This window comes from Notolabrus celidotus, chromosome 12, assembly GCF_009762535.1.
Source record: "Notolabrus celidotus isolate fNotCel1 chromosome 12, fNotCel1.pri, whole genome shotgun sequence".
Lineage (NCBI taxonomy): Eukaryota > Metazoa > Chordata > Actinopteri > Labriformes > Labridae > Notolabrus > Notolabrus celidotus.
In genome coordinates, this window is record NC_048283.1 from 28,433,952 (window position 1) to 28,459,956 (window position 26,005).

The 26,005-nt window shown below is 39.6% G+C and overlaps 1 protein-coding gene across 4 annotated transcripts in view; it reads left to right on the forward strand.

Moving 5' to 3' along the window:
* adcy2a (adenylate cyclase 2a) overlaps positions 1-26,005 on the forward strand; it is an 83,228-nt gene that overhangs the window by 44,830 nt on the left and 12,393 nt on the right. For 3 of the 4 annotated variants that reach the window (XM_034698435.1, XM_034698433.1, XM_034698432.1), the window contains 15 exons: positions 5,781-5,930; positions 12,046-12,194; positions 12,331-12,442; positions 13,848-13,975; positions 14,735-14,893; positions 15,110-15,242; positions 15,329-15,505; positions 15,602-15,645; positions 15,805-15,885; positions 15,992-16,061; positions 16,620-16,717; positions 16,877-16,961; positions 19,746-19,883; positions 21,364-21,483; positions 21,589-21,773. In XM_034698435.1, coding sequence (XP_034554326.1) covers positions 5,781-5,930; positions 12,046-12,194; positions 12,331-12,442; positions 13,848-13,975; positions 14,735-14,893; positions 15,110-15,242; positions 15,329-15,505; positions 15,602-15,645; positions 15,805-15,885; positions 15,992-16,061; positions 16,620-16,717; positions 16,877-16,961; positions 19,746-19,883; positions 21,364-21,483; positions 21,589-21,773 — 1,829 coding nt within the window. Of the gene's footprint in view, positions 1-2,974; positions 3,012-5,780; positions 5,931-12,045; positions 12,195-12,330; positions 12,443-13,847; positions 13,976-14,734; positions 14,894-15,109; positions 15,243-15,328; positions 15,506-15,601; positions 15,646-15,804; positions 15,886-15,991; positions 16,062-16,619; positions 16,718-16,876; positions 16,962-19,745; positions 19,884-21,363; positions 21,484-21,588; positions 21,774-26,005 lie in introns of all 4 variants that reach the window. The other variant, XM_034698436.1, reaches the window with a different exon arrangement.

A 26,005-nucleotide genomic window follows, 5' to 3' on the forward strand; every position in this document is an offset into this window, starting at 1 on the left:
ATTTGTTGAGTGTTTAGTTATTAATAATTCATCGCAGTAGTCACACTTTATTGTTTTTTCTTCTGACAGACTCTCAGAGGTGACATCTGTTGCATATCAAATGCGGTACCTGTTTGAAGGGAAATAAGGAATCATTTGAATCCAAATCCAAGAGTTTTGCCTTTGCAGACTTTATATGAAACTTTCATCGCTGTCTGATTTATCTCCTTTTATCATTAAAAGGTTGAGTTTGGAGTTAAAAGACCTCTTCATTTCCAACGAATGCATCAAGAGTTTAGGTTTTGTAGCCAATAAAGAAGTCTGCAGTGTGAATGACGTTTTGTTAAAAGGGTAGAGTCTCTCTTCAGTAGAGAGGGTGTTATTTTATAATGCTAAGGTATCGGTGCTCATCTCTGTCAGACAGATAATGAAAGCACATCAGCTGGTTATCTTTTTACAACAGGTCATTAAACAAGATTCACCTTCACACTGATCCTTGATAGCTGTCTTCCTCCACCATGGTCGTAAAATGACATCCATAATGGGCTGCATAGGGCTCAGCTCTCTGATTCAGATAATCCCACGGAATTCACCATGAGGCTCGGAGCCCTTTACAAGCCACCCTCACCTAACCTGGCTGTTATCTGTAATTGGGTCGTAGTGAGGTATGGCTGATTCTCACGGCCAGCAGATCCACACAGCTGACCTTTGAGATGGTCTCTGTAGCTGTCAGGGTCTTGTCTAACAGATGTCAGCTAATAGAGAGGAATTCAGGTCAGACTGAGTGCAATCTGCACTGATAGAAAAACTTTATACTTTCAGTTAACTGTTTACATGTATGTTTTCTGATTAGACGACAAACGCATTAGAATCATTATACAGTCAATGGTCCAGACGAAGAAGCAAATGAAACATCACTGTGATGTAACTTATTATAAACAATGAGTTACTTGTCAGTCTAACTAGTGCAATATCCCTTTTTACTGCCTTCGTCAAGATGTTTTTTTATTTCAAATGTAGGTTATGAACACAACAATATTGTTGCAGTGCTGTCCACTGAATTTTTTTAATCACCTCGTGTATTCAATATTTAATTGAGAGACTCACAAAAGAGAATGAGTCTGATGCCTCAGAGCTGTTTAAAGAGAGATAATTAAATGCGCTAACAATATATGTGGCTGCTGAATCCCTCTCTGTAAACCAGCTTTCAAAGGCTTCAGTAAATCTTCATGTGCTTGCTTTTCAGTCATCATGTACCTTTCTGAGCCCTCTGCTCTTAACTTTATTCTATAACACAAGGTCAGACTGTTGTGTCTGGCTTTGTAAGCTAAATAAACAGTCACAGCCCAAGGCTTGTAAATGTGATGCATTTACTTAGGAGAAAAATCAGTCAAGATTTCTCTTCTCAGTTATTAACAATGTGTGCAGGGAGTTAATTCAGTGGAAAAACAAAGACACATTATGTCCACTCTGAAGAGATGCAAACAAAGACGGACTGCTCTGGAGCTCATGGCCTCTGTCCATGATGTTTGCTTCATTGTAAAATAAAGGCCTGATGATGTTGCTGATGTATTCAACACCTTCATATTCTACACATTTAGAAAAGCCTGCGTCTGAATAAACATGTCTGAGTCTGATTTCTGATCAGGAAACTGTTTCTTTCTTTGTATTGTTTAAGCTTCAAGATATAAAGACTGGAGTTCAAGTCTTCACATTTGGCAAGCAGACTTTCTGATAACATCTAAGTTTTTGGCAGATTCAGAAAACGTTTCTATGACAAAGTAAAACTCTTTAAAGCTAGGGTTGGTAGTCACGGAAAACTAGCATGAATTTGAATATAGCACTTCCTCAGGACTCCGTCTAACCCCTCCCCCCCTCCCCTCGGAACTCCTCCAAAACAACGCCCCTGCTCACATGCACGAGCATGATTCGCGACCATATGATCATGACTGATTCAAAACCGGTCCTCAGCACATCGTTTGTGTTTTGCACTACGTCAACTCATGTCTCACTCAGCGGTAAGAGAACACCAAAACATTCTCATAGTGAAAGTTAAAAGCACAAACAAACATGAAATGTACGCTTTGCAGGAGGCAGGCAGAACGGCAGGACGGGATTTGATTGGTTTCATCATTTGGCTGCTGATGGCAGGGATTGGTTGGTGTTTTCCCAGGTTTACTCCTACTTTCACTCATTTTAAAGAACATATTATTTATTGATTACCATCGGGACATAAAGATCATTTTAACCAGTACAGCAAAAACTGTATCTAAATCTGACTACCAACCCCAGCTTTAACTTGTTAATTTGTGAGAAAGACACAAGGCGGTGTGAACGGGCCTGGGTGTGAAAAAGTGTGAAGTAGAGGTCAAAAATGTTTTGTTTTGAAACATGACACCGTTAAATTGTCCATTTGCTTTAAATTGCATATATCAACCTCAAGATTAGCAGTGCTCCCAAGAGCTTTATGTATTCACCTGCCTATAATAGCTTGTTCTTTCATAATGGCTCCTGTAATGGAGCTTCCTGTGTAGCGCCGTTACAAGAAGCACTATGCATGAAATGTGAATGAAAATAAAGCACTAATATGAAATGAAAAATAACACTGACAAGACTTTGCTCCACTCACACTGTGTGGTTGAGCTGCAGAGCATCGGCTGTTAGCTGTGATGTGTCAGATTTAACACAACAGTTTTTGTTTTGTATTTACTGCTGTCAAAGTGCAATGATGACCGCATAAAGGGAACAATGAACAAGAGACGTAACGCATGCAGACGCATAGTACCATCACAGTCCTCTTTATGGTTACCATAGCTTTTAATGTCCAACTGTTCTTTATGATATTGTAACGTGAGGGTTCAATGGGTGATAGTTGGCTCACTCAATTAATAAGAAACAGCAGGATGGAGACGGATAACTTTCTTGAAGCGCTTCACTTTTTAGCACACTGGATCGGCATAACCACACTTCCTTGTCACTCTATCACATGTTCCAGAACCAACCAATGAGAGGCCAGGATGACCGAGCTCCAGGTAAATGTAATTAGAACCACAGAAGTACATTCAACACGTTTGGTCCCAACTAGATGACGCTGTAGAAATAATTATAACAACATACATACACAAATAATAACTTACATAAACTTGTATGTAAATAGTTACCATATAAATAATATAAACATATTTTAATTTTAACTCAAATTCAAAACTGTCTTTCCTATTAAAGCTTACAATATGAACAGAGCATGTGTCCAAAACTTGATGGTTTACAGTGATGCCTGTGGACCCTATAATTCTAACGTCACATCAGAGTCACTTATGTTACTGGTTGTTGAAACAGAAAATATGAAGTTCTGCCTTTGGGTGATGTTAGGAAAAATAAATCAAAGAATAATCCTGATGAAGGGCTTCCTCAGAAAAGTTTTGATCTGGTACATGTCGAGCTCAGCTTGCTTTATCACACTTGACTTTAATACTTTAATTTCTAAAACATGGTGCACAAACGTGATTAAGCAAAAAATTAAATAAAGGAGAAAAACAAACTGAACCTGAGATGAAGCTTAAATCTGAATATTATTTCTTGTAATGTACTTGTGCCTCTTCTTCCTTTCAGTCATCAGCTCTGGATATTCTTTGCTGACTCATCATAAGAAGCAACATTGTCCAAAGCATCAGTGATCTTTACACTATGATTAACAGCAACTTCACCACTTAAGCCATGCTGTGGTCAAATTCAGTCTGCAGTGGGATGTGGTGTTTGTCTTAATTTCACTCATTAAGAAACAGGCAAAACTTGAAGTCCAGGGAAAATCAATTTGAGCTGAAGTGAGGTGCAGACACTGTTAGCCACTTGGTTTATTCAGCTTTTATTTCTTCCTCTTTGGTTGACCAAGAGAAATGTAGCTGATGCAGGAATACATGACGCTACATGAAAAGTTGTGGAAAATGTCCTGTGTGAGAGAAGCACAATACTTTGAAACATGTGAAGACATTTTGGTAAGACATTCATTTTCACTGTTTTCATCGATCAAAGGAGAGAAGTTGGCAGAAAAAAGATAAGAAGACATAGATTGTGTTGTATTGATCCCTTGGTAGCTAAACCCAGAGGGATTAATAATGAAGGGAATGTCTATCTGCCATAGCTGGAGTGCAAGATTATGTATTGGATAGCAAATACTTTTTAGAGGGTTGACTTTGTGTCCCCGGAATACACCAAGTTTCTGCAAAATCGACTGAATAAAAGATGTTTTTAATTCAGGACTGGATTTTCAAGTACCATTGCAAACACTTTAGCCAGAGTCTTCAAGATGTCGGTCTGTATGAAGTGTGTAGAGTCCTTGTAGCTCTTTAGAGGCTCTGTTATGGATGCTTGCGTTAATGTTTGCGATAGAGAACCCCTTCCCTCAGATTCATTATACACTGAAAGAAGTGGCAGTCGCTTTATTTTGAAACCTTTTATAAATTTCTACCAATAAACGTCTGGTTCCAGGGCTTTTCTATTTCTCATTGATATAATTGATGTTGGTATTTCTTCTGAGATTAAAGGAGATGCCAGCGCCTCAGAGGAATCCGTGTATAGAGTCAGAAACTCAAGATTCTCAAGGAATGAGGTCGTATCGGTGGTGTCTAATGAAGACTCACCGAAAAAGAGATTCACGAAACGCTGTACAGATTTCATTCATATCTTTGGGGTCAGTGATCAGTGAGCTGGAGGAGTTCTCTATTTGTGGAATACCGAGGTGCTGCTTGGTGTCTTAAATGATGTGCTAAGAGCCTGCCTACTTTATATCTGTCCATAGTCTCAGCTCAGGAGATGGGCTCAAAGCATACAGTCTGTCTATCTTGAGTATGCTTAAGTTTGTTCTTGGATCTTGACTTTACACATTTTACTGGATTTAGAAGTATAAAATGATTTGTCCTTTTCAGTGTGCTTTGAGTTTCCTAAAGAAGCTAAAAAGAACTACAGCTGGATTGATTCGAGGCCCAGGGGTCATCCAAGATCAGAAATAACAATTGGTATTCAGTGAAAGTTAGATGAATGCCTTAATTTGTGTGACTGCAGACCTACCGTGTCCAGTTCAGTTTTTCATTGCTTTAAGTTTGTCTGTAGTCCAAGATAAAACGTCACCCAAAGCTGCTCTAAACTCTGCTTTAAAGATTTATGCACTGTCATGGGATTGAGGTGAGAAGTTCATGTTGGTTGATTCTACCCTCTGTTTCTTCTGTTCTCACTGAGGTCGCTACTCGGCCCTGAGCCTGTTGTGTCGGCTACAGTTGAGATTGAATCGATTTTTCTCTCTTATTCAGTTGGGGGACCTTTCAGCAGGTTGTAAACCTGGCAAAAATATTAAGAATCAACCTCAAACAGACCTTGATTGAACGTTACTGACTAATAAGTGGTCAAGATATTAGCCTTGCCATTAAACGCTACACTAGAAGTCCATTAGGCATTGAAAATATTGTCGTTTTTTAATTTAAACATTTTTTTCAACTGCCTCGTCCAGACATAGAACAGCTGATGTCTTCATCATGAATGAAAACATGCATATTTAACCCAAGCATTTAATCTTAGGTGAGGAGTTGTGTTTAAACCATGGCTGCTGGAGATACAGTTGCATTACTGATACTCCATTTTTTTTGTGTGTATTAATTGATACACTTACAATAAGTATTGTTGAATCATGTATTTGTTTACACTTTCAAATTCCAAAATATGACCCATCCACTTTATACATTTGACTTGAAAATGACCTGTATCTGATCATCATCTAATTCCTGCTCTTTTCTTTTCTTCCTGAACAGATTTTGGCGAACATCATCATTTTCCTGTGTGGAAACATGGCGGGGGCGTACCACAAACACCTCATGGAGTTGGCACTGAAGCAGACGTACCACGACACCTGCAACTGCATCAAGTCTCCCATTAAACTGGAATTTGAGAAGAGACAACAGGTAAAGTGGTAAATGAGTCTTAACGAGCACTGAGACTGAGAGAGGCAGGCAAGCAGAGAGTGATTGATTACTTTGAGTATTGTTCATGGTGTTGGTGATGATGATGATGATGATGATGATGATGATGATGATGATGATGATGATGATGATGATGATGATGATGATGATGGTGATGATGATGGTGATGTTTTTGATTATAATTATGATGGGGTGTAAGAGTTGCAAATGAGGATTAGATTTTGTAAGATGAATTAGGAGAGGGTGGCAGGACTGATTATAATTAAACTGATGACTACAAATAAATAAATTTAACCAATGTGATGACACACCAAGGACCTGAAAATTCACTAGTTGGCAATTTACCATTTAACTCCTGGATGTATTTGCTGAATTGTACCTGAAATGTGTTCATAATGAAGTCCTCTTGGTTTAAAAAAAAAAGCTGCTGGAGCCCTGTACCATCGGTGTGGAGTCCACAGAATATTGTTTTGCAGAATGTGGTAATAGTTAATGACCTCAGTTAGTGTGATGAGTCCCTGGAGCCTCCTGCCTCCATGTGCGAAATCCTCTGCAGTAAAAGCTCTTTAGCATCCTGAGACTGTAGCCAGAAATCTGTGCTGTTGATGGAACAAGAGGGAAGAGTGTTTGGGAGTTGTCATTATGTTGACTAATTTGCTCATGTCCATTCAGAAAACTCTCTGTTATTTTGTATCATGTATTCCTGCGCAGCATTTTAGACGTCAGTAGATTGATTTGGATACCTTTAAAGGTGACATATCATGCAAAATGGACTTTTTAATGGTTCTCTACCTTAAATATGTGTCCCTGGCATGTCTACAAACCCCCCGAGAATGAAAAAAATCCATTCTTCCCCTGTTTTGATTTCTCCACCTTTCTGTAAATGTGTGTGAAATGAGTCGTTTCAGACTTCCGTGTTTTTGTTACGTTACAACAATATCCGGTCTGTCACGGAGTCAGAGCTCGGAGCTTGTTCAGCCCATAGACTGTATAAAATACAACTCAACTTTTTCATTACCTGCACACGTGTGCTAACAAGGAGCTTAGGAGGGAGGCATGCTAGTTGTAGGCTGTCTTAATAAACACAAAGGTCGATTTTACTCCCCACGTCTGCAGATTTGAAGATCTAGTGGATGATTGTAATTTTCCATGGAAAAGTGCTAGCGCTAGTTAGCATAGCTACACAGCTACATGTCGTAGCTGTAGCTGTAGCTGTAGCTGTAGCTGTAGCTGTAGCTGTACCTGGTAGCTGTAGCTGGTAGCTGTAGCTGGTAGCTGTAGCTGTAGCTACACGTCTACATACTAACAAATAAAACATCAAGAAACAGAATCTGTGACCAATCCTTCAGAAAGGTCCTGCTGCCTTTCTGGCAGAGGTCGGTTTTACTCCCCACGTCTGCAGATTTGAAGATCTAGTGGATGATTTTTATTTATCATGGATAAGTGCTAGCGCTAGTTAGCATAGCCACATAGCTACATGTTTGTAGCTGTGTACCAAGACACACATCGACATACTGATAAATAAAACAAGAAACACTAAATCTGTGACCCATCGTTCAGAAAGGTCCTGCTGCAGGCGCCTCTCCGTCAGTATCAGATTCTGGATCAGATTCAGAGGGTTGAAGTTAGGGCTGGGCGATTTGGCCAAAGAGTTAAATCTCGATTTTTTTCAGCTCAAAATCCGATACACGATTTTAATCGATTTTTTCTGTGTAAATAAACACAATTAAACATAATTCAAAAAATAGATTTTTTTTTATTGGATGCCAAAACATCAGCATATAAATGTACAGGCAATATAACTTTTGCTGAGGTCACTTTAATAACACTTGCATGTGCACTGTATTGAAATAAATAAATGTTTATAAGAAAATAATGAAATAATAAATAAAACAGTACTGTATGACTGGAGAAAAATTGCAATTAATGCATTACAACAAATGAAAACAAAATGTGAATTATTCACCATGAAAGTGCCACAGAAGAATAACAATAACAGCACCATTACATGACCAACTTTGTGCTTCTGCAGAGGTATTTTTACTCAAAAAGAAAACTTGCATCATGTGCACAGTGCACTGCACTGAAACATTTTTAATAAATTAAATAAAACAGTACTGAGAAAGAAAAATGCATTGAATGCATTACTACAAATGAAAAAAAAAAACCTCACAAAATGGTTAAATGAACATTCTTCAACATTAAAGTGCCAGCATAGAGCAGAAGACATTTTTTTCCCTCTCATGCTTACTAACAGGACAAAATATAACTTCTGCAGAGGTATTACTTTACTTGATTTTACTTTGAACATCATTTAGTAATGTTCCTTTTAGTTGGACATTTGCATTATGTGCACTGCATTTAAATTTACAAAACAGGAAAAAAATGCAATCACTGCATTACAAAAGGTTAGCATGAAACCTTGTCACTAATATAACTCTCTCAATAATGTACCCAAACAAAAATGATTTTTTTTTTAACACCTATGCATCAACCTGCCTCTCCTCCAACTGGATTACAGTGTCAAATGTCTTGCCAAGAAAACAAGTCTATCAACAGACTCTGGCTTGAGACATGCTCTATGGCATGTCACAATGTTCCCCCCAGTACTGAAACCCCCCCCCACTTGATGCAGGAATGGAGAGGTATTTCCTTGCCAACTTACTTAGCCTTGGGGTTTTCAGCAGCTTTTTAAAGCCAAGTTTTTCAACTGAGTAGATGGGTAACATGTCCTGACTTGTCGTACGGCGTAGCTTTGGAAAACGCTGCAGCTACACGTTGCTGTGATTTTGGTGTAGTTTTGTTCATGGAGCTAGCGTCAGTGTTTGTGAGGTGACGCCTCACACATTGCTCCCACTCTGCCGGGTGCCTTTGCTTGATGTGCTGGAAGAGATTTGTTGTGCTACTTCCCTTCGTTTTCACAGTGTTTCGACAAATTTTGCACAACACATCGGTCTGTTCCGTGTCCGACCTTGCGTATCCAAACCATGTCCACACCACTGAAGTCACGGTTCCCTTTCTTGGAACGATATCGTCCTCAATTTCCGTGACTTTTGCCGTCTCCATCCCACGTGTATCCTGAGTTTGTTGTGTGTTTCTCTTACTTGTCTATCAGTCATGCGCAAACGAATGTTGACCGCAGTCTTTGTATGATACAGCGCCAGTCCTCCTGGTGTGGTGACTGTGAGTATTACGTGCACCGGGTCAAAATAGCGGAGAACCAGGGAAACATTAAACTCGATGTTGAGCTTTAATTATTTTCATATCGATTGAAAAAATAAAATCTAATTAATCAAATTAATTTGGTTAATCGCCCAGCTCTAGTTGAAGTAAAGCGATCTGTGAGCAGCCGTGTATATTCAGCCAACATGTAAACATTAGATCAACGTGCTGGAGAGCTGAGGGCACATCCACTTCCTGAGGGGGCGTGGTCAGAGAGAAAACAGACCGTTCTGAGGAGGGCTGAAGAAGAGGGCTTTTCAGGCAGACCAAAATCTGATTTCAAAGTGTTTTTTTGAGCATAAACTTTAAAGACATGTTTTGGGGACCTCTTAGACCAATATATATTGATGAAAAAAGTGTGATATGTCACCTTTAAAAACTAGGGTTGGTAGTCATAGAAAACTATTATGAATTTGAAAGTAGCATTTCCTCAGGACTCTGTCTAACCCCTCCCCCCCTCCCCTCGGAACTCCTCCAAAACGACGCCCCCGCTCACATGCACGAGCGCCGCTGATTTGCAACCATATGATGGTGACTGATTCAAAACCGGTCCTCAGCACATCGTTTGTGTTTTGCACTACGTCAACTCATGTCTCACTCAGCGGTAAGAAAACACCAAAACATTATCATAGTGAAAGTTAAAAACACAAACAAACATAGCTGCTGTTAGTACTCACAACTGTCATGCTAGCATTATCCAGTTGAACCGGTGACACGATATCAGGAGAAAAGCTATAATACATATAATACATCAAAAATTTCTGTAGGACTTACTATATGTCATTAATTTATTTTGCTTGTCAGAGCCCCCGTGGTGAGAGCTTTTTAGACTCTGATCTGGACTACAGTCCTAAGCAAAGCACCTCATCGGGTCAGAGGTCCATCGAGAGGGGCAGTAAATAGAGGCAGGGGAAGAAGAGGCAGAGGCAGGGGACGGGGAGTGCACACCGGGGAAATGTACGCGCAGGAGGCGGGCAGGACGGCAGGACGGGATTTGATGGGTTTCATAATTTGGCTCCTGATGGCAGGGACTGGTTGGTGTTTTCCCAGGTTGACGCCGGCTGTAGATAGAGCCTTTTTTCACTCTTTTTTTTTTTTTTTAAAGATATATTTTTGGGCTTTTTCGCCTTTATTGGACAGGACAGCTGAAAAGAGACTGGAAATGTGGGGAGTAGAGAGTGGGGGACGACATGCAGCAAATGGTCGACCGGCCAGGAGTTGAACCGGTGACCTCTGCTACGAGGACCATAGCCTCTGTACGTGGGACGCTTAGACCGCTAGGCCACCAGCACCCCTTTTCGCTCTTTTTAAGAACACATTATGTATTAATCGCCATCGGGACATTAAGATCATTTTAACCAGTATAACAAAAAGTGTATCTAAATCTGACTACCAACCCTTGCTTTAAGTGAAACAACAGTACTTTCTTGTTTTAGCAGCAGCTTTTTCCCTGTAGTTATTAAGAAAAGTTGGAATGATTGTTCAGAATGAATGCAGGTAAAATGAGTGCCACTGCTGCATAGGAGCTGCGTTTCCTCCTGTCAGTGCAGATCAAAGTTTACTGCTGTACTAGCATGAGATGCTAGTTACAGTTAGCTTCTGTCATACAGCTGCCCCAGATGTAGCTTTTGGATAGTTATCCAGTCTTGTGAGGGTGGAACCAGCTGTTGTTGTGAATGCTCAGACTCGGGGCAGGGCTGGTTATCCTGCGGGGAAATCCAGCTTGTATTGTTCGAACTGTCACGAGTGGAGCTGAAGATGCCTTGGGTGGAGCGTTTCACAGCAGCCCCAGAGAGCTGCTGCTGCTGCCTGCGACAGATGGTGGTAACTGTGCAGAGATGCATTTCTCTCAGGCACTCATAATATATGCTGTTTGCTGCATGCTTTTATCCAAAGAGCCTTTACAGTACAGTGAGCGCATACGTCTTTGGTATGAGTGGTCAGAGCGGGGTGCTGTGTGAATTCATCATAATCCCAAAGCTCTGCTAGTGTTATCAGCCTCCAAGGACCTCCTCATATGTACAACTTTCTGAGCTCCAGCAATATTGCAGGTACATGATCAGTGGTGCAAAAACCTGCCAGGTTCAGGGTGACATCGGCTTAATTGAGCGTTTCCTCCTTGGTTAACTTTTCACAACCATGAGAGCGGATCTTGTTGCTAATTACTGTGCAGGTTGGTTTAGAATAACATTTAAGAACATCCGGAGAGTAAAACAGAGGGAAAGTTAAGCTTCCCTAAAGACAAGTTGTGAGGAGAATGGTGGTTGAGTTTGTCCTCTCTTGGCTGTCAAAGAAATAATGGGCAGTTTAATTCTTAGATTTTGAATTACAGGAAGTCAACCTGACACAGTGTGGTTTCCAATTAACCTTGAATTTTACACAGAGGCTGATGACATACTGGTGACAGTTTTTGTATCATTCTGTCAACAAAGGTTAATGCTTCAAAATTGAATTGGAAATGAACAGAAAAGTTGTCAAGTTGCTGAAAATGATCATCTGTTTCGTAGACTTAAACAGCATGAATATCCAAACTGGGGATCTGAGAGCGTATTTAATCACTAAAGCCTAGTTCTTTATTTGCATTTGCATCTGTTCACATCACTCTTACTTTTAGATCATGTCATTTGAATGCAGTTATTGCATTTTTTGGGCCATCAAGCATAGGATCTCTTGTAGGAGATACTCTGAGCTGAAACAAATAAACTGTGCTGCCTCGTTTTGCACACATCCAAAATTACATGTTTTTCTGTAAGAATTCTTGTAATGATTATTAAAGATCTTCATTTTTTAAACATGTAATTATAATGCTTTATTTTCTTTCATGACCCTAATTGGGCCTGCTCTTCTTCTTCTGTCTCTGTCTTAATTCCATTAGGAGCGTCTCCTGCTGTCTCTGCTGCCGGCTCATATTGCTCGTGTGATGAAAGCTGAGATCATCCAGAGACTAAAGGGCCCAAACTTCGGCCAGATGGAGAACACGAACAATTTTCACAATCTCTACGTCCAGAGACACACTAACGTCAGGCATGTATTATTAACGTACAAATCACTTACATGTACATTTTAATTATACATTTCTCATTTAAGCTTAAGTTATTTTTCAGGAGATTCTTAAACCATTATATTATGATATATTAATGTGCATTTATCCTGTCTCCAGTATTCTCTATGCTGATATAGTGGGATTCACACGGCTGGCCAGTGACTGCTCACCTGGAGAGTTAGTGCACATGCTGAATGAGCTGTTTGGCAAATTTGATCAAATTGCAAAGGTAAAGATTTCATCACTACACATGCTGTTATACATCCTAACAAAGTCCTCTGATAATGAGCAATAAAACAGCAGAGCTAAGACCACTAGCCTTCAGTCCTCCATGCAAGTTAACCTCCACATGCCTGTGCTGGTGATGCATGTGCCAGTTTAACCAGACACTGACTACGTACACTACCAGTCAAAAGTTTGGACACACCTTCTTGTTCAATGGGTTTCATTTATTTTAATTATTTTCAACATTGTAGATAATACTGAAGACATCAAAACTATGAAATGATCTGGTTTTGCCATAATCTGGATTACAACAGTAGTCAAAAAGGGCTATCCATTGTGTGCTAACCCTACTTCTGAACAACACAACTGATGGTCTCAAACACATTAAGAAGGCAAGTCCTTCTTCAAATGAACTCTTGACAAGGCTCATGTTAATTAGAAACCATTCCAGGAGACCACTTCATGAAGCAAACTGAGAGAATACCAAGAGTGTGCAAAGCTGTCATGAAGGAAAAAGGGGGCTACTTTACAGAATCTAAAATATAAAACATATTCTGATTTGTTATATTAACACTTTTTTGTGAATTTAATAATTCCATATATGTTCTTTCATAGTTTTGATGTCTGTGGTATTAATCTACAGTGTTTACAATAATTAATATACATACAAACCCTTGAATGAGAAGGTGTTTCCAAACTTTTGACTGGTAGTGTACAACTTTATTTCCCTTTTCTACATCAAAATTCTGTCAGACCACACCACGCTGCAAGATGCCATCTGTTAACTGTGCATGTTTTCATCCGGGTAGTAGAGCATTACAGCATGATGGCAGTAGCCATTAACCAGAGCAACAGCCCCCACTAATGGCGGGTGGTATGTTTTACAGCTTGGACTACACACAATCAGCATTTCAGGGTTCCAATATTCAAACTATTGATTATTTGTTCAATCAGATAGTAAATCTGATGCCAATTAGCAAGGTGTGATCGTTTAGTCGACTAAATAAGCACATCCCTGTTGATGATGCTTTTGTCTCATTTCTGCAATTTATTAATCAGAGTTTATTTACAGATAATGTGTGCAACTATCTTAATAGAAACCTTTTTTTTCTCCAGTCATTTTAATTTTTGATACAGTGTCAGGTTCTGATATCAGCCTCTCAAAATCAAAGGGTTTCTTTTGTGTTAAATCTGATTAAAAAACTGATCAAAGGGAATAAATAGAGACTCCAACGTTCCTGAGTATAACACAGAGTCGCTGTGAGGCATGCAGAATACAGGAATCTAAGGTTGGGTTTTCATAGTAAGGTTCATAATGTGATTCTATGTAAAAGCTGCATGAGCTGTCAATCAGCAGGACCTTTGGTTGACCCTGTCTCTGAGCCTGTGTTCTAACTTTCCATTCACAGGAAAATGAATGTATGCGGATCAAAATCCTGGGTGACTGTTACTACTGTGTGTCTGGACTGCCGGAGTCTCTGCCCAACCATGCCAAGAACTGTGTGAAAATGGGGCTGGACATGTGTGAGGCCATCAAGTAAGGTTACATAACATAACGTACCATATCATAACAGGTCTGCAAACTACTATTCACAGAAGCTCCCCCCGACTCAGAAGTAGTAATGTTGATTTGAAACCTGAAGTTGTCTGACCAGGAGTTATATTAAATCAGATTGAATGGATGTAATTAAATGAGAGAAAAAAGGCTGCACAGCAGTGGCTCATTCTCCATACTTCAAAAACAAAATAACTGAAAGGACAAATTGCTTCACACTGATTCTTATGTGTGTTACATCAGCTATGCTCCTGAGATTCATAAGAGTCTAATTAAACCTCTGGATATCTTAGCCACCAGTTTCAACTACCTACATTTCAAAGATTGTTTGGATATGCCTGGAAACACTTCTTTATTACAGCACCCCTTCCCATAATGATGACAGGTACTTGCTAACCATCAGCTCAGCTGTAGAAACTTTTCTTGATTGCCAATTAAACTGAATCAAATGTGTGTTGGTGAGAGCAAAGTCCTATCTTGACTCATTTGAGGGCATTTGTGGGAGATAAAAAAGAGGAGGCTGGGGCACAGTTAATTGGGAGAGAAAAGAAACATGAATATAAAGTTTAATTGAGGAAAATGTATGATCAGGATCAGCTTTTATTAGTAGGAATACTTTTCCCAGTGTTCTAGTTGACTGCCTTCCCCACTTTCATGCCTTTCCTCTCTTTTTAACAGAATATGATGCCTTGATCATGCTTTTAATCACCTGTACAGCTAAGATTTATTTCTGCCTGACAGGAAAGTGCGAGATGCAACAGGAGTTGACATCAACATGCGTGTGGGTGTGCATTCTGGGAACGTCCTGTGTGGTGTGATTGGACTCCAGAAATGGCAGTACGATGTTTGGTCACATGATGTAACACTGGCCAATCATATGGAGGCAGGAGGTGTGCCAGGGTGAGTTCACTGGTAGTAATACTGAAGTACTGGTCTCTGATTTGCGTGAGGTAACATTGCAGTGTGTTGAGGTGCACATTTCTGAAAATGTGGGATTCCTTGAGACTTTGTCACAACTTGCCTGCATCAGTTTTGTCTGTTGGGTCACCCTGAATCCTTTCTTAAAACAGGAAGTACCCAGATTCATTCTGATATTAGAAATCTTTTCCTTGGTAGGCGAGTCCACATCACCTCAGTCACACTCGAACACCTGAATGGTGCATATAAAGTGGAAGATGGGGAAGGACAAGAAAGAGACCCCTACCTGAAGGAACACGGAGTCATCACCCATCTGGTCATCAACCCCAAGGTGTGGAAGCACTTTAACTGTAGTTAAAAGAATCATGTACGTTAAACAATAAGCAATATAATAACACTATTTCCATGTTTGTCCAGGTGGAGCGACGGAGCCCACAGCATCATTACCGTCCCAGACACACTTTGGACGGAGCGAAGATGAGGGCGTCAGTCAGGATGACCCGCTACCTGGAGTCATGGGGCGCAGCCAAGCCCTTTGCCAACCTGCACCACAGAGACAGCATGACTAATGAGAACGGGAAGATCAGCACTGCTGTGTGTGGTTTTTATAAACATATTTTGAGATTCTGTTGACGGCGGAGCTCGGCTGCAGCTTATAACCCGTCTCTCTCCTTTTGCTTTGTGTCTTAGGACGTGCCAATGGGGCAGTATCACTTCCAGAGGAGATCAGAAAGGCAAGCTGCTCAGTTTTTTTGCACCAGCACAATCTTCTTCTGCAGGATTATCCCCATCCCTTAACAGACAGAGACAGAAGACAAGATGTTTAATAAGCTTTGTGTAGGATTAATATTCTGTGAACCTAAAATATACTCTGTCTCTTTTTTTCATTAAAGGACAAAGTCTCAGAAAAAAAGGTTTGAAGAGGAACTTAACGAGAGGATGATCAGGACATTTGATGGGATAAATGCACAAAAGTAAGGCTAATTCAAAAATACATGGACAGCTCTTTGTTTGCCTGTGGCATTGCCTGTGTCCTCCTGTTTGTACTGGTTTATACAAAATCTATCTTTATGCTCTCAGACAGTGGCTCAAGTCTGAGGACATCCAAAGAATATCGTTATTCTTTCACAACAAATCCTTGGAGAAAGAGGTAAGAGGTGGTACAAGTATCTTGACATTTTTAACCCCCTCAGTGGTAAGATTGGAGTACTTCCATGAAAAACAATCTCAGAACATTTTATGACGCCGGCTCCCTTGCATTACCCTCAGCTCTTCTAAATTAAAGGGAGTCTTGTGGCGCCTGAGTGCACAGCTGAGGATCTTTTGAAGTAGCTGTAGAAACATTTTGAAAAGACCAAGGGGCTGTGGCTCAGTGGGTAGAGTCGGTCGTCTATCAATTGGAAGGCTGGTGGTTCGATCCCATCTCCGGCAGTCACATGCTGAAGTGTCCTTGAGCAAGACACTGAACCCCAAATTGCTCCCGCTGTTGTTCAGCGGTGTGTGAATGTGTACGAATGAGATTACTGATGGTCCCTTAATAAATAGCAGCCTCTACCATCAGTGAGTGAATGTGGTGTGAATGGGTGAATGCGACGAGTAGTGTGTAAAGGGCTTTGAGTTGTTAGACAGACTAGAAAAACGCTATATAAGTACAAGTCCATTTACCATTTACCAATGTTGAAACTTGACCTTCTTTTTCTCCTTCCAGTACAGAGCAACAACTTTGCCGGCCTTCAAATACTACGTCACCTGCGCCTGTTTGATCTTCTTCTGCATATTTATCGTGCAGATTCTCGTCCTTCCAAAGTACGTGTGCGTCAGTGTAAGCTTAATATGATAACTTATGTCATTGTTTATTCACTCTGTAAGTTTAGACAACAGATGTATTTATTGTTGTGCATTAAACATTACTACAACAGTTTGTTTTGAACTGAACTTTCTTACACGTTGCATTTTTCCTTTTAGGACGACCGTCTTGGGATTATCATTTGGAATGGCTTTTCTTATCCTCTCCATGATCCTCTTCATATGTTTCATCGGACACTTCTTGGTGAGTTAATTCAATCGCTTTGCAAACAATTTGCTTTTCACTGGAAATGTTCTATTTCATTTCTAACCTTACTTGATCAGAACATGCCCACCGTCTAATGGCACTTTTGTGCGCTTAATGTTTGTCCTAATGTTTCACTAAAGGCACACGAGTGGCCCTCTGGTCAGCTTTAAAGCTCATTAAGTGCCCTTTTTGTTACCCTAAGTGCCCTTCAGATTAGCTCAAGTGGCTCCCTGGCTAAAATGAACCCTGGCTGTGTGCAGGAAACAGATGTGTGCCAAACCACTGCCACAGTGCCTGCTTCAGAAAGCAGCTTTTCTACAGCATGCATAGATTTACAAATGAAAGTAATAAAATAAAAACAAAATGATCATTAAAACGATAGTGTCTCTAAAATCCTCTAACTTCAGGCACATATCACTTTTTGTTTGCTTGGTCATTAGTTTTCTTTTAAAACCTGATGCTTGGCTCTGTCCTCCAGGGGGATGTTACCCAAGACTCAAATATACAACACATGACAGCTAACATTGACAATCCTCCTCCCTCCTTTTGTTTGCCACATTTGGAACTACTTTAGTCTATGTTAAAGTTTTCTTCACAACAGTTTTTATAGTTCTGCAGTAAAAACTCAGAGTCAGCCCAAGCTCATGAATCCTTTGTTAAAAGAAGCATTAGACTCCATAATATAGACATATATATGTTTCACTTTGCTCTGACCTGAAGAGAAGTGTTGTGCAGTTTTAAGGGCACATTGATTTTCTCCCTCCCAGGCTGCTGCCACGAGAGGAGATAGACATAAAATGATTCGCTCATCTGCAGTAAAGCTATTTAATATGAGCCTGCTATCCCTACATCATGAATGTTTCATATTTTAACTTCTAAACTATTCAGCGTGACTCAAAATTTGAGATTTATCACTACAATGATAAATAAGGATTATACAGTTTCAGAGTGCCCCAGATGAACTTAATCTCTGTTTATTGACAGTATTAAAGGTGCAGTGCATTGTTTATAGCGGCATATAGCAGAACAAACGTGGTAGAAATGATATCTGTAATGTTTTATTGTAGTGTAATCACCTTGCCCGGCCATGTTTCTACTGTAACGGGCAAACTAGTTACATACCTGTTTTTGTATTTAGTAAGTGGCTGCGTGAAATGCACTGGTTTGAATACAACGAAGAAGAGTGGTTGTTGTGTGCAAAATACTTTGTATTGATAGACGTTTTTGATGGTGGAAACTTGGAGGATCATACTTAGCGTGTATCTGAGGAAGTCCACTGTCTCTTCAACGACTGGAGGGCTTAGCAAGGGAGCATTTAATCTAGAATTTAACCATGTATCCCTGAATATTCCCATTCCTACACACTGTACCTTAAACTATTATTTATTCATACGTATTTGTTAGTTAGTGCTCGTGTTGTATATGACATAAAAACCCTTGAAAGCTCAAACCCATGAATAATTTGAAGGTTTACAGTTCACAAAAGCAAAATGCTTTACCGCTTATGTTTTCTCGTTGCTGTCACGGGTTTTAACTTGCGCACCACTTCTGGAAAGGCGTCATCTCTGTTCAGATGCTAATGCTGGTTTGATTGCTCAGAAAGGTCAATATATATTTGATTAACTGACTGCTCCTGTGACTGTGAAGCTCAACATCTTATACTTAAATCAACTCTGGCAGCTCCTCTCGCTCTGTCTTTTAATTCTCCCTTTCCTGTCAAATCATGCATTTTATTATGTGCTGGTCTGGGGGTGAAATTGCGTGCAAATTTCTTGTTTTCAAAGCAAAATTGCATCCCACTGGCTCTACATTTCAACAATAATCCTGCAGGTGCATGATACATTCTGCCATGCCTAATTTATTGCATTGTAATGTGCACCCCTGAGCTATTCAAATGTCACATCCACTCAGCCACATGCTCAGAAATTGCTCTGAGATTGCTGTGAATCAAGCACACAATTTGAGCTTTTGGCAACAGGCAGTGCCAGCATTCACTGCCGCCTGAGAAGATATCTTTTTTTTTTTCATGGAAGAAAACGCAGACTATAAACATATTAAAATCATAATGTGTTGACTTTCAGGTGATACAGCTGTTTTGAAATGAAGGGCATGGTTGCACAGTGTGTACTGCCTTTAGAAACAGCTGAGTTCTGGTGTGACTGTTAAAGAGGAGGCACGATAACAACCCTGCTCAGTTTGATAAAAGTCAGACAAGAGGCATCGCAGTCTGCATGCTTTATTGGAAGCTGTATGCTGTTGCTCACTATTTACAGATGAGTGAATCACTTGCAGTGGTCATTTAGTGGTGCTGTTATTTCATGCAGTTTGAAGTATATTGCACCATGCACCATTACCCTTATAGGAACTGAATTTTATAATTGTATGTCCCTTGAACTCATTTAGCACCACTGGGCAGCTTGGAGTTTATCAGTATGTGAACTTGTTTTATTAATTTCACAGTAATTTTCCTTACTCAAAAGAAATGATCAATTTGTCAACTATCTGTATTTATGTGTTTATGCCTTTTTACTGGTTTTAATTGATAAACATACTGCCTTGTTTTAGCATTTGAATCTGTCTGCAGCCTTCAATATCTCGGTCCTGTCTTATGTTTGTGTGCTGTTGTGTGTGTGTTTGTGTGTGTGTGTGTGTGTGTGTGTGTGTGTGTGTGTGTGTGTGTGTGTGTGTGTGTGTGTGTGTGTGTGTGTGTGTGTGTGTGTGTGTGTGTGTGTGTGTGTGTGTGTGTATATGTTTGGTGTGTGGTTGCGTGTGTCCCTGTAGCACTGCAGTAAAAGCGCCTCCACGTCTTGGATGTGGCTGCTGAGGTCATCAGTCATTATTGCCAACAAGCCATGGCCCCGCATCACTCTCACCATGACAACTACAGCTTTAATACTCATAATGGCAGTCTTCAACATGGTAAGCTTTTATGTGCAGGTACTGCAGAAAGGAAGGAGGGGACTAATTAGGCTTTTATAAAAGAGCCCCAGCCCTCAAGATGTCACTCTTATTATTTGTAAGAAATTAAATACATGGTGTCACACATACAAAAAGAAATGCTCACTTAATGTGATGTAATTAAAGAGAAAATACAGATTTGATATGTTTTGAAACTTCAACACACTTTCATTATTACTATGTTTGACTGAGGTATTTGATTTTAAAAACAGCCTGTCTGCTTTCGACAGACAGTGATGAATGCCTCGGGGAACTTTTGAGGATTATTGTGTAGCCAGGGATCAATGATGAATGACTTCCAGCCAAGATTTTCTTTTCTGTGTGCTGCATTGTTTAGAGTCTAATTAGCAACAAGAGAGGCGATTATGAGTCCAGATCAAAAGTGAAACCCCTCAAGAGACACTTTGAGTCTCAGTTTCACTGTAATTAGTGAGTTTAACAGAAGCCTCTCTCTAGCTGTATGAACTTTTAAGAGTAACCCATGTTCCTGTGAATCATTTGTAATTAATGGGTCATTCAATTGTCTGAATAACCACACCATGGAACAGATTTGTAAAAAGTCAAAATGAAAGGTTTGTTTATAAAAGGGAATTAAAAATCAATCATTTATGATGCATTTCAGGAAGTCAGGAAATCTAAATGCTGTAAATATACACTGATTTAAATAATAAGCAATGAAATTATTTCTTGCAAGGATGAATCAGGCGGAAAGTAGGTAAGAGTCTGTGGATATTTTTAATTAAATATTTATCTCAGTGCTTTTCATTTCTTTTGTTTATCAACTCTCAGAAAAAATCTAGATATTTCCATACTTGGGCAGGTATACTCCCCTTGGCTAATTTAAAGATTGTTGTTTTCCTGCATAACTATACAAACACCATTTCCATTCAGTGGTATAAGACAACACGCTTTAATTACAGTGTTATTTTATTCAGCTCTTCTCCTTCAATTTAAAGTTGATTCTGTTTTTCTGTAGAGGAAAAAAAAGATCAAATTAAAAAGCTTGGTTAAGGGTAAAATAGTACCCTGAGGCTGCTGGTGAAGTTGCGTGATAAAGCACGGTGTCAGGACCCTGGTTGAGACCTTCACACAAATCGATTCCAGAGATTATAATCTTGTTTTGCGGCTGACGCGGGTCAGTCGCCCTGGGCGGATGAACCACATAAACTTAGCTTTGCTTAGTGGGGCAGCCAACCCTCGTTTCATCCTACAGATTAACTCTGAAAGGACATTATTGAATGATTGTCACAAGACTGTTTTTCCTACGGCAAGTACAATGTAGATGAGGTATTTTTTCTTCTCCGTGCTGACGACGAGGCGAGCAGGCAGGCGTGTTTAGAATTTGTATCTGAATTGTGTAAAATGTTTTCTGCACTGAATTTAATTTGATATTTTTTTTACTAACCCTTCATCTCTGTTGACTATGTGTGTTTTGTTCTAGTTTTTTTTAGAGGATAATTTGCTGCCTCCTGTTCCTGTTTACAACTCATCAAATGAATCCCTGTTTTACCCTAATGGACAACTAATCACCTTCACAGGAAGAAACAATTTCTACCTTCCTGTGAGTGAGGATTAACATGATCACTTTCATGCTTCTCTGAGAATTCATAGTTGTCTTTTTGGAATGAATTAACCCACCTGTCTGTGTCATCTTCTCTTTGTCCAGTATTTAATTTACAGCTGCATCCTAGGCCTCATCTCTTGCTCAGTGTTCCTGAGAATAAACTACGAGTTAAAGATGGTCATCATGTTGACTGCTGTGGTGGTTTACAACATCATTATACTACAAACACACGCCTCTCTGCTGGATGAATACAGCAGGTTCCTGTACAAGACTGAAATCCTAGACAGGTATGTGCACAGTCAACATCAGAAACCATTCAAAAGAGCATGAAAGAGGGATTTAGAGAGTCCAGATGGGTGAAAAGAGAGAGTTTAAGTACCCTGAGAAGAGACAAGGAAGTCTTCCAGCCAAGTGCGTCAAGAACAGTACCAAATGGAGTCACCCAGGGGGCAACATCTTCAGGTGTCAGAACCACTTAAACTGGTTTCTCTCAATGTCGATATCTTCCCCACAACCTCCTCTTACGTTCAATCTGCTTCTGCTCACAGCGCCCAAAGAGGAGGGCAGGAACGTAGAGAGGATGTGCAGCAAGCCATGTGCCAACAACCCATCGATCGCACATAACAAAAAGCCAGCCTCAAATTCCATTATGGGGTTTATTAAAGCCTCCAGCAGGGTTCATATTCAGTGGTTGGGGTATTGTAGATGTTGTGCCCCTGTTCTTGTGTGCTGAAGGTTCATGTTACATAGAACAGCATAGAATCAATTCTCATACACAACGGTATGCAACATTTCACACTATCGTTTACCTTTCCTCCAGCATTTATCAGTAATGACACTCAAACTCTCTGTCGATAGATGTGCTGGTTATGATTGATTATGGATGACATTCTTAGTGTGCTGTGGCCAAGTTCATTTGTGCAGGAGGAACCCTTTTGAATACTACTATCCAATAAAAGTGAATTGTTAGTTTGGACAAGACAGACAACCAATCTAGGAATGAATGCAACAGAAATTATGTTTTGTTAAATTTCCTTTCATATCAAATTTAGATTGTAACAATTGGCAGTTTTGAGTTAGATCAATAAGTTTGCATCCCAAATAAAGAAGTGAAGAGCAGTTCTATCAAAATGTCTTATACACAGTATATAACCAAACTTAATACACTAGAAATCCACTTTTTAAATAATGGCATTGTGTCTATCCTAAAAGCAATGTCTATAATTTCATATTACACAAATGGAAGCTGACATTTACACTTAACTGAATTAAGACTCAAACTTCAACTTGTGTCATCTTGTGTAACTTCAATGATACAGATTTAAATATGAAGGCATCATCAAATGATTTCAGTGAACGGTTGAGTGAAGATGGAGGTCCATTTTAATGTTTTTGTTGATTTAGGAGTAATTAAAACAAGGCCTTTAATATATCTACGAGTATCTGCTGTGTGGTAAGAGCTACAAAATGTCACAGCTGTATTACATCATAAAGATAACTATATTTATTAAACAAAAAATGAGTCTCTTCATTAAATCACTTGTTAAAGCTTTTAGAGGCATATAAAACAACCAGTTTGCTCTTCCTCTTGGGGATAATTATAAAGAAGGAGCTTGTCTGGTCCTTTAGGTGTGTTCATTTTACACTTTGTCAGTTCAACTTTTACATAAAGAGACAGCAAACTGTGACAACTTCAAACTAAATCTGATTAGTTTATATAAATCACAAAGCAGACCAGTCATGGTCATATACATGTCAAGTATTATGAAATTGACCGGATGTTCAATGTTGTTCTGGTGTCTGGCATCATATTCAGACCATATGCTGTACCAGAGATAATCAATTACATTTTCAACTAGGTCAGATTTGATGACTAGTCAATGCTTTTGTTACCTTTATATAGGTAGGATCATTGTAATTCCCTTCTATCAGGCTGCCCTAATAAGTCCTGTGTACTGACTAGAACTAGAAAGAGAGAGCACATCTCTCCTGTGTTAGTTTCTTTACACAGGCTCCCAATAAAAGCTAGAATATAATTTAAACTACTTCTTCTGACCTACAAAGCTCTTATTGATCAGACACCCTCATATCTTAGGGAGCTCATCGTGCCCTATTATCCCTCTAGAACGCTACGCTCCCAGCATGCAGGCCTGCTCATCGTACCTAAGGTCTTTAAAAGTAGTATGGGAGGTAGAGCCTTCAGGTCCTTCTTCTTTAGAATCATCTAAGAATCAGGATCCAGGAGGAAGACACCCTCTCTACTTTTAAGAGTGGGCTTCAAACTTTCCTTTTTGATGAAGCTTATAGTTGGAGCTTGGTCAGGATTGGACCAGCATGATGTCAGCGTTTCCCTGCAGCTGTGGTGGATAGTGAGGACACTTGTTTTCTGTGAGTTAGAGTCAGAGTCAGGTTTGAGGCTCTCAAACTTGACTAGTGTGAGTTGAGTGTGAATCAGAGTCATGTGCGTCCCAGTAAGTTTCTTTATTACAAGTCAGACTCAGATCTACTGTATTATTAAGCGTGGTTCAGAGCCAGCCATTACTCCCCATGAACGTGCTCCACACATTCTACAATCGTTCATCCAAACTGACCCAACTTTGCCCCTCTCTCCGTTTCATTTCATTTAGTTTCATTTAATATTCCACTCCTCATTCACACAGCCAACCCTGTAGCCAACAGCCCAGGAAATTAGCTGCTTAATAAGGATGAACCGCATAATGAGGTAATAAGAAATGAAACCAGTGTATTTGAGATTGTAAGAGGAAAATCTGCCTCACAAATTTGTCATACATTACACGTGGAGAGCAAGTAAGGCCAAGCAGGGACGTACACTTGGTGGAAAGCATTCCTCGGGGCCCATGTGACCGATGTGGTGATGTGCCTCTCTGTGCTGGAGACAAACTTTGACATTTGATGAGACAGTGGAAACGTTATATCACACAATACTGTGTAATTGCTTTTTTTTGCCCTCCATAAAGTGAGCTGCCAGAAAGATCGCAGAGATGACATTACCTATAGACAAATCTGGAGTGTCTTTGTAGACTGTGCATAATGGGTAAAGGCTTATGGACAGCTCTCATTGAGCTTTTACTGGGATAATACAGAGGTTTTCAGATTCATTGCTGGACGCCATAGCAGCAACTGAAGTCTTTTTGTCTGCTCAACTCAAAACAAAACTGTACAGTGCCCCGAGTGCTCTCTGAGAAGCACCAGCAGATGTTCAGCCGCTCATTTTAAATCTTAATTTAGTTATTTTCAGCAGAGATAAGGAGTCATTCCTCCTGCAGAGATGGTATATGTCATGTGGCTCAGGTCAGCATGACAACACAGGAACATTTTAGATGCAAAGTCAACATACTGTAAAGATTTGATGATTGATTTGATGAGAAACACTCGATCTATCACTATCAAGCAATCAGACTTTATTTATAAAGCCCTTTTGATACAATGACATTGTAACACAAAGTGCTGTACATAAACAAACTTAAAATAGAATAAATTAAGAAAAAAATATATATATTTATAACACTAAAATATTAAACCATTGAAATATTATAAGATGCTATACTTAAAAATTACAAAAATTTGAACTAGATAATAAATAAATAAATAAATAAATAAAGTAAAGTGAAATAAAACTGTTAGAAGAATGAAACTCTGCTAAAAGCGAGTCAAAAAAGGTCGGTCTTGAGTTTGCTTTCAAAGGTGTTGTTGCTCTGTGCAGCCCTCAGATCTTCAGGTAGGGTGTTCCTGAGGCGTGGGCCATGATAATAAAAAGCTGCCTCACCATGAATCTTTGATCTTACTTTTGGTACAATTAAAACTCCACTACCTGAAGACCTGAGGGCTTTCACTGGCTCATATGATAAAAGCAAATCTGATAAATAAGAAGGAGTGAGACCATTAAGAGATTTCGAAAACTTAAAATCTATTCTATGAAGACAATTGTTGTGTAACTAACTGAAATCCTGTTTTATATTTTTGTGCCTGTCCCCTCGTGTGAAACTGTCCGTCCTCTGTCGTTTCCATTGATTCTGTGCAGGGAATCGATTGGATAATGAGCCAGGCGAGTGCAGGACTTGCTGGCTGTTTCCTCAGTTGTCTGCTGAGCTGTGCCCTAGATAAGAGCCCATTAATATGCAAAATGTGCTCGCAGAAATGGGGATGCAACTGTTTGAGTCTTATCAAAAATGGAGGGCCAGACAGCTCTGCTCTGAAAAAAGTTTTTTTTTTGTATCCATAATTAATAGGCGCGTCATTCTTATACAGTGTCTTTGGGCTTACAATGTGTGAGCCTGTTAAAGCATTAAACTTTGCAATGAGTCAAATATACAGCAGTGTGTTGTTTGTAAGGGTTTATGGTGGAGCAGACTGACAGAGTGTAATTATAAGATGTTAGATGAAACTCATAAAAGTGATCACAGCACAGGAACAAAAGCTCTGCCGTCAAAGTGACTGCAGTCTCATATCAGTGTCTATGTGGCATCAGTGTCAACATGTTGATGGTACAGTACTGAAA